The following is a 16,782-nucleotide window of genomic DNA, read 5'->3' as shown; positions in this document are numbered from 1 at the left end:
TGCTGCAGGAAACACAACAAATATCTGATGGTGAAATCCCACAGGATCACGCCCACAGTCACATGGTGGAGAAGACTAAACTAATTTGGTCTCTTCCGCCTACAGCCCTGTTCCTGTTTGAAAGGAGCAAAATTCCCATTACTCAAGGGCAGATTTTGAGACTGTGGCCCCTATAAGATCCTCTCCTCCTTCAGTGGCGTCAGTACCTGAGCTAAGGCCATTCTTGCCATGTGTCCCACTATGCGTCACTCAGAAGGTGGGCTGCTAGGCACTGCTGTCACTGCAGTTTTATGGACTCTCTGTATAACTTTTCATGAATGATGTATCCGAATATTTGGATACTAATATCTAAACTATGTCTTTAGATTTATTAATCTAAATTTGGGTTATTGCTGTTTATGTACTATATGTATTATATGACTTTTAAACCAACCTTTGTACTTGTGGATAATCTAAGCACGACTACCTTCCTTTTCCTTGACCTGTGTCTTATGTAATTTTAACATTAGCTTTAATAAAAATTTTAAATCAGCTGCTGCAAAATTCCTAAGTCTTGTCAGTACTACACCAGCCATAAGGTCTGCTTCTTTCTCTGTTTGTTCCTCTGGGGAGAGAGGAAGGATCCTGCATTTTAGCTTTGCTGACAGTGAAGCTAGTGCTTGATATTAAAAAAAGCACAGATGTGTACTTCCCCTCCCCTCCCCCCAGGAGCTGTGCTCCCTTCTCCCTTGCACTTCTTAGCTGCATCTCTGTGGCTGTGTGCACTTTATCAACCGGGCAGTTGTTTGTGAAGCTGCAGTGTGTGAAAGGCCTAAGCCAACATTCAAAACAGCCACAAGATTCAGTTTTATTTAGTGTTCACAGTGTGGCTGAAGTGAAAGCTGCCTGCTCAGAGCTAACTGACAGCGACTGCAGCGGGCTGCACTGTGGCCAGCCCGAAATGCCCACCCTGTCCAGCCCCCTTCATATCACATGCAAAACCCCCACAAGGATAATGCGCCTACTTTAGGGCAACACTGCACTGACTTGTGTGTCCAGTTGAGGGTGGAGAGTCTGACTGAGAAGAAGAAGCTCAAAGGAAAAGAAAACCTAAGGTTTTCCCCTGGGTTTGCACCACTGCTTCCCTTTCTTAGGCCTGGTCCACACTAACCCCCCCACTTCGAACTAAGGTACGCAGTACCTTAGTTCGAACTTACTGCGGGTCCAGACGCGGCAGGCAGGCTCCCCCGTTGATGCCGCGTACTCCTCTCGCCGAGCTGGAGTACCGGCGTCGACGCCGAGCACTTCCGGGATCGATCTGGGATCGATTTATCGCATCTAGACAAGATGATCCCAGAAGATCGATTGCTTACCGCCGGACCCGGAGGTATGTGTAGACCTACCCTTAGTCTGTTGTTTTCTCCCATCAGGTTACAATCTGCTCTCCAGGAGCAGCCTAAGGGCACCAATCCGCAGGGGCATGCAAGACTCCAAAAAGAAGTGGGGGCACTGACTGGAAAAGAGGACAGTTGGGGATCCTCACAACACCCACCAGGATGGAAAACTGATCATCTCTAATAATTATCCTATAGCTGGGTGGAGACCCTGGTTCACCAAGCTGGGATCAGGCGGGCAGGGGGCTAGCCACGGACTGTAGGGTGCAGCGGCATAGTCAAGCAGCCTGAGCCCAGGACTGAGCGCCAGGAGCTCCTGAGTTCTTGTCCCGGCGCTAGTGCCAACTTAGTTTGTGGTCTTGAACAAGTTGCTGTTGCACTTCAGTTTCCCCTTTTGTAAAACTGAGATCATAGTATTATTGTTATCTATTGTCTCATACTTAGACTGGAAGCTCCTAGGGCAGGGACTATCTCTATGTTATGTGTATGTACAGCACCTAGCACTGAGAGTGGGGCCCTGATCCATGACTGAGGCCCTTAAAATCATAAAATATCAGGGTTGGAAGGGACCTCAGGAGGTATCTAGTCCAACCCCCTGCTCAAAGCAGGATCAATCCCCAACTAAATCATCCCAGCCAGGGCTTTGTCAAGCCTGACCTTAAAAACCTCTAAGGAAGGAGATTCCACCACCTCCCTAGGTAACCCATTCCAGTGCTTCACCACCCTCCTAGTGAAAAAGTTTTTCCTAATATCCAACCTAAACCTCCCCCACTGCTACTTGAGACCATTAATCCTTGTTCTGTCATCAGGTACCACTGAGAACAGTCTAGATCCATCCTCTTTGGAACCCCCTTTCAGGTAGTTAAAAGCAGCAATCAAATCCCCCCTCATTCTTCTCTTCTGCAGATAAACAATCCCAGTTCCTCAGCCTCTCCTCATAAGTCTTGTGTTCCAGCCCCCTAATAATTTTTGTTGCCCTCTGCTGGACTCTTTCCAATTTTTCCACATCCTTCTTGTAGTGTGAGGCCCAAAACTGGACACAGTACTCCAGATGAGGCCTCACCTTAAGCCATACTACAGTACAAACAATAATCAGCAAAGATTACATAAGTGCTGAATATTATATTAGAATCATGCCACCACTGTAATCCTCCTAGACTAGAACATTAGAGCAGAGAATTCTGCATTTGAAAAACCTGACTCAAGTCCACCCATGCCAGCTCTTGGATGTCCTAGCATGGCAGATATCTGATGAAAGAGAGGAGGGCACCTTGGGATGGGGGGAAAACAGCTATCTGTAAAATGCAGTGTCCCGTGGAGGGGGTTCTCCCCTGGGATGCATGCTCCTTAAGGGAAAACTCCCAGTGAGATGGAGGACCATCTCACCAGGACAGGGCATGCTTCACATCACATCTCTAGAGCCTAGGAAGTCTTGTGATGTCATCCTGACACCAGTGTGAGGGGCCTGCAGCTCATCCCTGTTGCCAGGTAGGCAGGATGCTGCTGCTCTCGGGTTTATGGGTTGGTCTAACTCGAGTGTAAAGCGAGGTGAGGCTCCATTTAGAAACAGAAAAAGAAAATCCAACCAAATCTGGTTCCTGCAGATGCTCTTTGTGCTGCTTGTTTCTACTCTAAATGATATTTTCAGAAAGTCAACTCTGGCTCAGTTAAATTTCTACGCAGTGGCCAGGAGCATTTGGTAAAGGACAACGGGCACCCACAGAGCACTGAACTGGGTAATGGGACACGTGTACCCAAAAGAGTGGCTCAGCTTGTGGGTCCCAGGCAGGTAATTTAAAGGCAGCCGCTTCTCCAGTGGTGCTGAGCTGGCCATTTCTAGACTCTCTGTGCCTAATATTATAGCCAACATGTTTTGGAATTATTGTAAATCACACACATGAATAGAAGCCATTTCTGCTGAAACACCCACCAGCCCTGAATCTTAGGGGATGTCCACACTTGGAGCTGGGGGTGTAATTCCCAGCTTGAGGAGACAGACCTGCACTAGCCCTGACCAAGCTAGCACACTAAAAACGAGTGTAGACATGGTGGCACAAGCCATGGGAAGGGCCTAGCGTCCTGGATGGTGTGACCCAAGGACCTCTTGATGCCAATCGGCTGAGGTCAAGGAGTCCATAGGGGCACAGGGATCCCATGGGTTCACCAAAAGAGATCATGTAAGGTATGTTCTGAAAGCCTGTGTCATGTTGGTCATCACAATAATTGAGAGATGTGTGTATGGAAAATATGTTATGTATATGTATTAAAAATGATTTCTAAGTCTGTAGTTAGAAATAGGTCACTCAAATGTACTGTATCTTCAGACAAACTTCTCCAGGCAGGTGATGGAGACACGTCTCTGCCTGGTGGACCATTGTATATAGCGTGTCTTGCAACAGGAATCTATTTGCATACTAAGGCAAACACTAATGAAGATCTGGTGGAAAATTCCTTTGGAAATTAACAGGAAGAGGTGAGTGGAGGGGGAGGAGACACACCCCTATTTTCAGGTGAACTTCAAAGGTCTGTTCTGATATTTTATGGGTGCAAAGAGATACCCTGGCATTCTTTCAGGCTGTGAGGTCAAGCTGCCAGTGGACTTGAGAGATGAGATCTCAGCCAAACTGGTTGAAAAGAACTTGAGATGAGGCTCTGTAGGAGTTAGGGGAATGCCTTGTTAGTTAAGGTTAGTCTCTAGAAAGCGTGTTATGATTTAGTTTTATATGTAACTGTTTCCAATAGTCTCACTCTCTATCACTTGAATCTCTGTTATTTGTAATAAACACTCATGTTCTCTCCTTGTAAGTATCTCAGTGCTGTGTGTGAAGCAAAGTGGTGATCCTGAGTTGAATCTTACAAGCTGGTGTGTGCTGTTCTTTTGGGAACAGCGAATCGAAGAGCTCTGCGAGTGTTGAGTGGAACAGGGGCTGAGCACTCCACAGGCAGTGCCCCGAGGAGTCGGGGGTGGTGGGTCCCTATCGCTAACCTGTACAGAGAGAGGCCTGGCGGGCCAGGCTTGTGCTGCCAGAGGCTGGTGGTGTCAGGGAGCTGATCCACAGCAGGCCCAGACAAGACTTCCACCCACTAAGGGCAGCCATGGTGAGGTGCCTCACAGCTCTGGGTAATCCATCTCATAGAGTCGCTTCCCAGGGTATGGCCTTGGGGCAGCTACTCCCCCTCCCCCACTGCCCTGGCTGCAGGCTGTTTTTAGTGTTAGCTTGATCAGAGCTAGGGAATTACACCCCCAGCTTGGAGTGTAGACGTACCCCAAAAACCCAGCAATTGGCTGCATTGCTACAAACAGGAACAGACAAACAGGCTGGGACAAAATAAAATCGAGCTTGAACCTTTAGCCTATAAACTTTAACTCTGGATATCTTGAGCCTCCCCCATTTCGGCCAGTTCAGCACAGCCCTAAACAATGGCCAGCACAGCAGGATACAAAGACTCGCTGGTGTGAACGCCTGAGAAAGAAACCTGGGAACTTACTGTACTGAAGTAAAAGGAAGAAGGGAATTGCCTGGAGCTGCAATTTGTTCCTCATGTTGATCCCAGTTGGCTGTCCTGAAAAACAAAACATGAGCTCAGGCCAGCCACCAAATCGTGTGTGTGTGGGCATGAGAGAGACAGATGTCAGGGAGCTTCACACAGCACTGTATTGTAGTTCAGTAAATAAATAGATTACAGCACATGCACTCAGGCTAAGCTGGAGTCCTTGCTCACTGCTGGGTGCCTATGGTTAGAAATGCCATGCAACAGCGAGCAACAACATTGCTGCAACTAATGTGGGTGCTTGCACCTGTGTAGATTCTAGTGCTAGGCTCTATAGAAACACAGCAGACAGACAGCAACTATGGAGACAAGTGGATCTGGTCTCCCTAAAAGCCGCCTCCTTTGTTTAAACAATCTCTAAGCATCTTGTTAAAGACCCCCCAGGAAAGCATGTGGGGCTGTGGCCCTTGGCACAGGACAGGAGAACTGTCTGCATATAACAAAATAAAGGAGTATAGCAAAGCCTCTCTCTCCTGCGTCACAGAACATTGGTTACACACTCATTCATTCAAGGAAAGGCTGTTCTGACACCAGTGGTTAAAGAGCATTTATACGAAAATCTTTTGATTACAAGGAACAAGGAGGTTGATCAGATCTTTGTTTAAGATCCATTACGTGATAATCCAGTGACACTGATAAGTCACGGTTCTGCTCAGCCATGAAACGCAAAGGCTCTTGCTCTGATTCCAACCCCCAGGGATTTATGTGGCACACACAGTCCAAGCTTGTTTGCAGAATGGCTAACATTTATTTTTATGCAAATACAGAGGTATACATTGAAAGAGTGAAAAATACAATCCTTGCAGGGTTTGGGCTGGAGCGCCCCATCATCAGTACTCACTGCAGATTCACCCTCTGCATAACACTGCCATCCCAAAAGGGGCCGGTGGTCCCCAAAAGAAACAGGGAGAGTCGTATGCCAGGAGGTTTTGGGTCCCAGAGGCATGTGGCTTTTGCAGAGGGAGCTAGCTTGCATTACAATCGAAGGATGCTCTTACCCAGCATTGTCAGATTATGTTGGGAGGCAAAGACACCACATTGTATGACAATATTGCAACACTGTCACGGATATCATGAAAGTATGACAAATGCCAACCCGCGGCAATGGGAGGTAGGACCCGTGGCCTCTGCTGGCTAGAGAGGGGCAGGCTCACGCAGCTGGACTGGGTCACACTTTGGCCACCCAGGCTCCAAGTGCACCCGTAGGAAGAATGCTAGGAGTGAAGCCAAAGGGTGCAGGGCATGAAGTTGCTGCAGCATGTTTTCCCCATGGCCCTGAACAGAGATCAGCTCAGCGCTCAAAGATTCCCTGCGTGTCCCTCCGTGCTCAGCAGTCCTGTCTCCGGAAGCACATGCGCCACAGGATCACTCAGTGATGAGGACACTAACTAAGCTCTTCTAACCTGGGGAATATTTTTATTGTTTAAAAACTTTCCAGGTTTACTCAAATAATGAAAGCAAAATAAAATTAGTAACCAGCGAAAAGCCCCTTTGGCTCCTGAGACTGACTCTCACTGAACCGTGGCACCAGGGTCAGATAATCAAGGCATATTCATAGCTGAACTGTTAGCAGGGCCAGCTCAGAAGGAGGAGAAATGTCTTTCTCATGTGCAGCTCCACATCCCAGCTAGTAATATGGTAGCAGGATACAAGCCCAACATGTCACTGTCACCCTGCCCTCCAGGTGTAAGCATTTTACTTTTTTTCTGTCAATAAATTATGTTCTTGTTCAACCATAAGTTACTGGCCCTGAGCAGAGATCCGTGGGTGACTGTCTATGCTGTGCTGTGCAGGGGGTCGGACTAGATGGCTGTAGCGGTCCCTTCTTAACACCCATTAATATCTAACTCCCGAGTAACATTCTCCCCAGTCTTCTTCGCCTCTCTTTTTTGCACCTAGATCTTCTTGTGTCATCCAGGGCTTTAAAAAAACCTCCCTTTCTTCCTTGCACCCCTTGGACATGATGCCTCCCTACATAACTGTAACTACCTTTCTATCCTCTGGAACTTTCTCCAGTTCTCTAAAACTTGGGCCACTGTCAACCTTCTTCTTATAACTTCCCTCAGCTCCTGACGTTCCCTTCTCCCTCCCCCCCCCACTGCCAATCTTCCCGTTCTCAACAAAGCCCCTGAGAAAGCCGCCTTCTCTCACCTCTCCAGTCAGCTCTCACAACGGTGTCCTGGCCTGTTTCCACAGCATGGGAACAGCTCTCCGCTGGCCGTGTGATGAACAAGCTCCTCCTCTCTGATCATGAAGGCTCCTTTTGTTTCTCTTTCTCCTGGACCCCAGAGTAGCCTTTGACACCAAGCCATCTTCCCAGACCTGCCTCCATAACTCTGCTGGTCTCTCTAGTAACTAGCTACCCTCTACCTCTTGTGTATCATATCTTTGCATTTAACACTACTGCTGTGCTAAGAATATTCAGTTGGCACACAGCACACAATACACAGAAGGCCCCATTCTACCTCCCACTGGCTGTTCTTCTTGACCAAATAAACTTGCTTTGCCTCAACTTCCTCCCACTGTGTCTCAAACACAGAAGTGCTTCTCTTGGGACAGTACTTCTCCTCAAGGACCACTCCCTCTCTGTTGTCTCCTTCTCAAAACTCCAGTTTGTCTTCAGTGCCTGTAATCTTCCTGTCTCCTTTCATCCTGAGCTCCCCTTTTCCTTCGACATGTCCTAGGTTTCTTTGCGATCTTGGTATCATTCCCCATGCAAACCACTGCTTGGATTCCACCTCTGCTGAAATTCTCACCCAGGCTTTTGGCTTCGCTCCCCTTGACTATTACAGCTCCCTTTGCTCTGGCCTCCCAATGTCCTAGCTCTCTGGTGTGCATGGAATGCTGCTTCCTGCCTTCTCATATGTACAAAGAAGCAAGACTTACATCACCATCAAGCAGCTCTGCTGACTCCTTGTTCATTTCAGGATCCACTTCAAAACTGCTCCTAAAACGGTTTGCTCCAGCAGACCCTAATGGACTTCTCCCCTTTCACCTACATCTGCTCGGCCAATACAAGCTACATGTCTACTCCTCCAAACCCTCTGGCTATCACTTGCTCAAGAATCTTCTCCTATGCTTCTCCTGTGCTCAGAGACTGTTCAGAGAAAAGCATAGAAAAGACCAAGGGGCTGGAGAGCCTGACACAAGAGCAAGAGTCAAAAGTGCTACACTCCTCTAGCTTGGCTAAGAGATGAATACGTGGGGACAAGATTACAAGCTGCCACACAAATATTTGAGAGGGGTTAACACCAAGGAAAAAGAAGAATCATTTAGGGAGTACAGTGGGTGGAACTAAGAGTGAAGGGGTGAAATTAAGAAATGGAAAATTTAGTCTGAGTATCAGAAAAAATATCTCAACACTGATATCTGATAAGCTTTGGGATTATCTCCTAAGAGAAGGGGTCAAAACCATCTCACCTGAGATATTTAAAACTAGACTGGGCAAAATATTAGCACATGGGAATAATCATGCATTGACTTGTGGGGTTGGCTGGATGGAATTTAATCCCACCTCTAGCTTTTATGATCTCTTTCATTAAGAACATGTCTCCTGCAAGGAGTGACTCTGAGGCCCCTGCACTATTCCTGTTGCAGTTACATAGCATTCCCCAAACACGGATACCACAGGAGATAGGTCTTTGTCTACAGAGATGCAATAGAATGTAGGCAGATTAATGCACTCAATGCATTTACCTATTCTCAGCGAGGTGTATGTCTCTCGCTGCTTTTCCCCTTTGGCTCTTAGAGTTCAAGGCCAGGAAGGATCACCATACCATGTGGTCTGACCTCCTGTATATCCCAGGCCACCCAACACCTCCACCCAACACCTCCACATTAACCCAACAACTGGAATTAGACCAAGATATACTGGAGACTAGGATGTTCCACAGGCAGAGCACAGGAGGGTCTGAGGTGCACCAGTACCTAAAGTCCCTGCAATGGCAGGGAAACAATTAAGTTAGAAACCCCCAGATAATCCTGCCAAGTGATCATCTCATCTCTCCATCGCTTCGTTCTCTTTCATGTTTTTTTTTCTCTGTTCCCTGGCGCTTCTCGTTCTCTCTTTGGGAAGCACCCTCTTTCCCCTCAGACTTTGTTGTTTCTTTCATGTCCCATGTTCTCTGTTGTCCAACCTCTTGCTCTTGCCAGGGCCCCCCAGATCTCTCTCTCCTTGGTATCCAAAGCTTTCTCTCCTTCTCCCACCAAATTTTCTGCCATGGGGTGGTAAGGGAGGAGGGACTGCTGCTCTGAGAGAGTCAGGGCAAGTGTGCCAGCGAATGCCAGCCCCTGTTCCCTAGATCTTTCTGCTTCTACTCTGGGTTCTGTGCTGAGACACACGCAAGAGCAGAATAGCAAGGGAAAGGAGCAGCAGGTGTCGTTATGGCCCTTTGTGGCTGGATGAGCACATCGCCTGAACAGGCACAAGATGCAGTCGAGGGCCTTTTCCATTCCCAAGGCCTGTTGAGGCCCTAAGTCCCTGGGTACCACTAAAACCACCCCCTTCTTTGCTTCATTGACTTTCCATCTAATTTTTAATCAGAAAACACATCTCCTCCTTTTCCTACCCCAGAGGTTCATCTCTGTTACTAATTTGGAAAGTTCACATGATGTGGAGCAATGAGCAACAGGCTGGAAGCCCTGGGCTCTATTCTCAGATCTGCCACGGAGTCACTGTGTAACCTCGGACAAGTCACGTCCCTTCTCTATGGCTCAGTTTGCCTGTCTGTAAAAAGAGGACGAAGATACAGACTGAGCTCCCAGGCGATTTAGGAGGCTCGTAGATTCATGCATTCCAAGGCCAGGCGGGACCATTGGGATCTGACCTGGCCTCCTGTATAGCACAGGCCAGAGAACTGCCCCAAAATGATTCCTAGAGCAGAGCTTTTAGAGAAACATCCAATCCTGATTTAAAAATTGTCAGTGATGGAGAATCCACAACCCTTGGTCAATTGCTCCAATGAATAATTACTTTCACCATTAAAAATGTACGCCTTATTTCCAGTCTGAATTTGTCCAGCCATTGGTTCATGTTATACCTTTCTCTGCTAAACTGAAGAGCCCATTATTAAATATTTATTCTCCATGTCAGCCCTTAACTCTTTGTTAAGTTAAATAGATTGACCTCTTTGAGTCTATCACTGTAAGGCCTGTTTTCTAATCTTTTAATCATTCTCATGGCTCTTCTCTGAACCCTCTTCAATTTATCAACATCCGTCTTGAATTGTGGACACCAGAACTGGACATAGTTCTCAATTCATGAATGCTCATATGTCAAGCACTATAGAATTGCTAAGCACAGTTCTTTTAACCTCTGTACAGCAGTTTAAGAGACAGGTTGTATGAAAAGCACTGTACTAAATAAAGATGTCTGGTACTGACTTAGTAATTTATATACAAGTGTGAAAGCAGTGATAAACATTGTAATAAACTACAGTGTGAGAGATGGAGCCTGTACCAACATGGCATGTTCAAAGACACATAGTGCTAAGCAGCTGGAGATATGGAGCAGCCTGAGGGACTGGGTCTACCTAGTCTAACCCTGTGTTTGTAAATGGTTACATGAATTATATACGTGTACAGTTATAGAAACATTCTCCAAAAGTCTAACTAAGAACTCAGTTATAAAAACTAACATGAAATAAAGATGAAATATAAAATTCCCAAACACAGAAAATAATTTCTTAGTTACAGCAAAACAAAGGAGAGAGGCTAGAAGGTCTACAGAGGTTAAAGATAATTCAGTGAAATGCACAGTAAGTGCTCTTCCCTGAGCATTGAGCTTGACAGCTACTGTACACAGCAATAATCAAAAAACAACTGACCATAGGGTTAAAGCAGCAGGTAAATCAAAAAGGAAGCAAAATAATCCTTATTCTGCACAATGAAAGTCAATATGGATGTCACCAGAGGGGCAAGTACTGTATCATCTATAGGAAAGATTTTAAATCTAGTCAAACTTATCAATAGAAACATTAACAAAGTGCTTCAAGCTGGCAACAAACCTCTATGGGAATTGGTTGAACCACTGATATTACCTTGCCTCATCCTTTCAGATGTCCATTTCAGCCTCCCAAAAATCCATAGGGCACTTGCCTGGTTAACACGTTACTGTCATTGGAGACACTGAAAGTAAAGGCTATGACAAGTAGGTGGAGTTCATCAGCACTGAATGAGTGAAAACTAAAAATCTGCTTGTGAGCAATACAGAGCAGTAATGTATTGGAATATACAGTGATATATGGTGGCTGACGTCAGCTCTGTATCAGTATTACTGTGCAGCTAGAAGGATGTGGTGAGTACATTAACGCAACGAATTCATGACTCCGACACCCACACAGTGCTCCGTGCTGTATTTCTCTGCTCTCTAACGCTCACATGTGAGAAAACGGTGGGAGAAGTGGCACAAACCCACACTTTAAAAGGTCATTTTAAGGGGTTTTGTGGGGCTAGTGGATTCAGAGACCCGCAGTGCAGAAGCATCAGCACTGGGCCCTTAGACTTGACGTGTTAATTGTAATTAATTCTCCAGCCATGCATGGCTAACCGCTATGCTGCCATGTCAGAGGCAGGGACCCATCTGCAGCCACGCGCAGCCCTGCTCCATGCCTCTGGCTGCACTTGCTAGGCTGCTGGCAGCAGAACGGCAGGAAATCCCTGACAGACTCAGCAGCAGGAGGTGAAATGCCTGAGACTGAAGGGCAATGGGTTGGTGTAGGGCAGAGCAGAGAATGCACGCTGGACCCTGGCCACACAGGGAGATGCTGTGCCTTGACTCTGCCTGTCTGTGGGTTGGCAGTAGCCAGCTAGGCAGGCTGAAGGTTCCAAGGCCTGGGCAGAGCTGCTTTGTGCAGAGGAGCATGACGACCAGGGTCGACGAGGGAGGTGGGGGGGGGGGAAGCCAGTACAAATTACTGGGGCCCGGCGGTCTGGAAGGGGGCCCAGGGCCCGGTTTCCCTGGCTTCCCCTCCTCCCCCTCTCGTTGGCCCTATTTAGCTGGTCTGCCCTTGCTGGGGGGCCCAAAATTTTGTTTTCACCGGGGCCCGAACCCGCTCTCGGCAGCCCTGATGATGACAAATGGGTCATTTCACCTCAGCGTGCCCTGAGCTGTGGGGCAGACACGGGGCGATAGGAGCCTATTCCTCACACCTGCAGAAGCAGCCTTGGGGGAGAGGGTGAGCAGAGCTTGGGGCAGCTTGAGCGGGCCTGGAGAAGCCAGAGGGACCAGGGTATTGGCGAGAGTTAAGACAGGCTGTGGGGGAGGGAGGTTGTTTGAGGACAGGAAGGTGTGAAGAGAGCGGGGGCAGCCAGAGAGTGTTGCGAGGTGTCTTGGAGCCTGGGTGTGTGTATTGGGTAGCGGGATATGGTCAGGAGCATGGCGGGTGTTTGGAGCTGGGGGATTCCAGGGACAGGCTCCCCTGCAGTATTGCCAATATCCAGCATATCAAAAATCATGAGTGAGACCCCCCAAATCATAAGTTTTTGAAAGACTATGGTGAGTTTTTTGGTCTGACCAGTGGTTGTTGCCAGGAGTGGCGCCAGGGTTTTTGCCGCCCTAGGTGGGGGGTCCTTCCGCGCTCCCGGTCTTCGGCAGGTCCCGGAGTGAGTGAAGGACCCGCCGCAGAATTGCCGCCAAAGACCCAGAGCACGGAAGGACCCCCTGCCGCAGAATTGCCGTTCCCCAAATCCTGCCGCTCTAGGTCGCCTAAATGGAAGCGCCGGCCCTGGTTGTTGCACTCCCCCCGCCCACCCCTGTGTACGGCTGACAATCAGCACTGCCCACTCTCTCATATTCATTGGGTCAGGGGATTCATAGGGTCAGGGCCCCGCAGCAGGAGCTCTTGCCCCACATCTTCCTGTCCCCTGCCCAGCCCCCCATTAGTCCAGCCCCCTCACCCCCCATCAACGCAGATCCTCTATCAGCTCAGCTCACCGGGGACAGGCGCTTTGGGTGACTGTAAGGGTTGTCCGGACTGTAAGGGTTGAACCCGCAGTGGGAGCCTGCTGCTCTGCCCTGCCCTTGGGTCCCACTCCAGGCCTGAGCGTGGGGCTTGCTGGGGTGCCCCCTACCCCTTGCGCTGGTGCTCAGTGCAGAGGCCTGGTCAGCCCGGCAGCTGTACACGAGTCCCGTTCTGTTAGTGCAGCACCTAGGAGCCCCCGGCATGGCTCGGGCCCGGGGTACCACGTGCTGCAGAACACCGAGTAGCAGGCAGTCCCTGCTCTGAAGAACTGACAGACCCAGGGCAAGGGCAGGGCTGTAACACATGGGCAGAGGGAACAGGGTGTGTGGCAAACATCAAGTTAGTGCCAAATTTTGGGGGTAGGGGATTCATTTAGTTAGGAGGGGGTTAGCTAAGTGGAAGCAAAAAGGAAGGGTTTGAACACACACAAAGGGAGGGGCTGAGGGGAACAGGGAGGAGAGGAGAAGAGGTCCCTTGTAGTGCCTGGTGGGTGCTCAAAAATGGATAAGGGAAGCTAAAGACATCAGGAAAAATCCCTGGCTTGTGGGGCTAAGGATAAGAAGGATCTGTTAAAATATACTGGGATCAGTAGCAATGGTCTCAACCCATGACTAGATGGAGATGGTGAAATTGTTAATGATGCAGAAGTGGTCAATAATATTTCTGTTCTGTGTTTGGAAAGAAGCAGCTGGCTGAGATCTCTGACTTGTGCTGTTAATTTTTAATAAATCTTGGGTTCCCGGGGAGATTCCAGAAGACTGGAAGAGTCTAACGTTGTGCCAGAATTCAAAAAGGGAAGTGAGATGAGCGGGATGATCATAGGCCAGGTGGCCAGATGTCAATCCTGGATAAATTAATGGAAAAGTGAAGATGAGGTTCAGTTGATAAAGAATTAAAGGATATATAAATAATTGATGCTAGTCCATTGGGTTTTAGGGAAAATAGGTTTTGTCCAACAATAGAGCACATATTGGATGGTTTAAGAACTGGCTATCTGACAGATTGCAAAAAGTAGTTGTCAATGGAAAATCGTCATCTAATGGCGGTGTTTCTAGTGGTGTAGTGCAGGGATCAGTTCTAGGCCTAATGCTTTCAGCATTTTCATCAATGATCTGGAAGTAAATATAAAATCACCGCTGACAAAATTTGTGCTTTAATACAGCCATATGCAAAGTTACACAGCTGGGGACAAGGAATGCAGACCGTACCTACAGAACAGGGGCCCATATGCTGGGAAGCAGGGACTCTGAAAACCATTTAGGCAGGGGTGAAAGTAACTTAACGGACTTACTGGTATACAGGGCAGCCGGGGTCCTGGGCAAGTTGGGGAGGCGGCTCTGGGGTCCTGGAAGGGGCGGGGCCTTGGGCGGAGGGGGGGGCGGGGCTGGGGCCAGACTCCCCCAACCAGCTCTTCAGTGGTGCCCAGCCTGCGTTGCCTAGGGCTCTGGTGATGATTTAAAGGGCCCAGGGGTCTGGCCACTGGTGCGGTAGCGGCAGCAGCGGCTGCCCCGGGCCCTTTAAATTGCCACTGGAGCCCCGGGGTAGTTGCGGCCAGGAGCCCTGGGGTTCCGGTGGCAATTTAAAGGGTCAGGGGCCCCAGCCACTGCCGGTGTGCCCTTTTAAATCGCCGGGCCCCTGGGCAGCTGCCCCTTTTGCCCCCCTCCCCATCAGTGGCCCTGCCGGTACGATCGGCTGTGTCCTGGCAGCCACTTTCTTACCAGTATGCCGTGCCGTACCATACCGGCTTACTTTCCCCTCTGGATTTAGCAATCATAATGGACAAACAACTCAAAATGAGCTCCCAATGTGACACAGTGGCACAAAGGACTAATGTGATCCCTGGATGTATAAACAGAGTAGTGGGTATGAGTAAGGAGGTGATTTTATCTCTGTATATGACATTGGTGAGACTGGTACCATGTACAGTTCTGCTGTCCACATTTTAAAAGGGATGGTGAGGATGCAGAAAAGAGTCACAAAAATGATTCAAGGAATGGAGAAAATGCCTGTCAGTGAGAGCGCAATCTGTTTAGCGTATCAGAAAGATGATTGAGAATTGACTTACTTACACCCTATAAATACCTTCATGGGGAGAAAATACTGAGCACTAAGGATGCTTTAATCTAGCAGAAAAAGGAATAAAACCCCACAACTGGTGGAAGCTGAAGTTAGACAAATTGAAATGAGAAATTAGGCACGATGATTTGCAAGCAAGGGTGATTAACCATTGGAACAAGCTACCAAGGGACGTGGTGCATTCTCCATCTCCTGAGGGTTCAAATCCAGACCAGAAGCCTTTCTGGAAGAGATGCTTTAGGCAAGCACAAGTTACTGGGCTCAGTACCAGGGAACATGGTGACATTTAAAGGCTTGTGATATGCAGGAGGTCAGACTAGGTGAGCTAATGGTTCCTTCTTGCTTTAAACTCTATGAATCTTGACAGCTGAGAGTCAGTTCTGGGGGGCAGGGGACTGGCAGGTCCCAGCAGCGCAGGGACAGCAAAGCATGTGCCCCCTATCTGATTAACCCCCTTTCTCATAATGCAGCCCTATGGTCTTGCTAAACGTTTTAAACAACATTTACTGACTCGAAGTCACTGGCAGACAATTTTTGACCAGCTCTGATGGTCCCCATCGCTCCCACTGTAAGCGTGTGAGCTGATTTCTTCCCTTTAGCTGCTGATCGCTCTCCCTCCCCCTTCTTGCACTGTAGCCACATGGTAGTTGTTGGGTGGGGCAGGAATGTAGTTATAGGAATGGGGTAGAGAAAGGTGGGGGTAGTTACGGGGATGGGGTATGGGCAGGGATGGGGGAGTGATTGGCATGAGAGAAGGTTGGGGTGGTAGGTACTGGGTGGGTGAAGAGTTAGTGGGTTGGGATAGTGGTGGGGCTGTGCTGGTGGTGGAGCTGTTGCTGGTGGCTGGGGCAGGACAGGGTGGGACGGGGTTAGTTACCAGGTTGGGATAGTGGTGGGGCTGTTGCTGGTGGCTGGGGCAGGGCTGGGTGGGGATGGGGTTACATAGGGGGTTGGGATAGTGGTGGGGCTGTGCTGGTGGTGGAGCTGTTGCTGGTGGCTGGGGCAGGACAGGGTGGGACGGGGTTAGTTACCAGGTTGGGATAGTGGTGGGGCTGTTGCTGGTGGCTGGGGCAGGGCTGGGTGGGGATGGGGTTACATAGGGGGTTGGGATAGTGGTGGGGCTGTGCTGGTGGTGGAGCTGTTGCTGGTGGCTGGGGCAGGACAGGGTGGGACGGGGTTAGTTACCAGGTTGGGATAGTGGTGGGGCTGTTGCTGGTGGCTGGGGCAGGGCTGGGTGGGGATGGGGTTACATAGGGGGTTGGGATAGTGGTGGGGCTGCTGCTAGTGGTGGAGCTGTTGCTGGTGGCTGGGGCGGGGGGGGGGGGGGGAAGGGCTGGCTGAACAGTTATGTGTATTTCGTTTTTTAGCAATTGTTGAACGCTCACATGGCAGGGGTTTTCCTGCTGACAGGCCGGAGCAGGGAAAAACAGCATAAGGGACCAGGCCCAGGGCAGAGGGCGGGAAATGCCCTTGGTGTGTATTGTGCATCTCTGTGGCATGGTGAGGCTCATTGGTTATGTCTCTGCTGCGTATCTGGGAGTAGCCCTTGTGAATGCTGAAGTGGGGCCCTGAGGCTGCCAGTGAATGCCTTGGGGACCATTAGTGCCAGAAACATGGCATCTTAACACAAGTATCAGCACTAACGCTGCAGAGTTTCTGTCTGTAGCATTCCACGCAAAGCATCTCACCCTCCAAGCCCACGAGGGGCTGGGACCAGGGACAAATATATAGCTTCTCTGAGAGCCCCTATTCTGCCACTGCCTGTGCTGTGTGAAACAGTCAGCAGAGATACCTCCCACCTTGGACATGGCAAATCCAGT

At 49.1% G+C, this 16,782-nt stretch overlaps 1 protein-coding gene across 2 annotated transcripts in view; it reads right to left on the bottom strand.

Moving 5' to 3' along the window:
* The window catches only part of IL21R (interleukin 21 receptor), a 30,497-nt gene extending 19,419 nt beyond the window's left edge, over positions 1-11,078 (bottom strand). The window contains exons 1-2 of one of the 2 annotated variants that reach the window (XM_054042512.1): positions 10,964-11,078; positions 4,863-4,937 (exon numbers count right to left, since the gene is read on the bottom strand). In XM_054042512.1, coding sequence (XP_053898487.1) covers positions 4,863-4,937; positions 10,964-10,973 — 85 coding nt within the window. In that variant the 5' untranslated portion in view covers positions 10,974-11,078. Of the gene's footprint in view, positions 1-4,862; positions 4,954-10,963 lie in introns of those variants that run through there. The other variant, XM_054042511.1, reaches the window with a different exon arrangement.
* Positions 11,079-16,782: the final 5,704 nt, after the last annotated feature.

Source organism: Malaclemys terrapin, chromosome 10 (genome assembly GCF_027887155.1).
Source record: "Malaclemys terrapin pileata isolate rMalTer1 chromosome 10, rMalTer1.hap1, whole genome shotgun sequence".
NCBI lineage: Eukaryota > Metazoa > Chordata > Testudines > Emydidae > Malaclemys > Malaclemys terrapin.
This window is presented reverse-complemented; position numbering and strand designations above follow the sequence as displayed.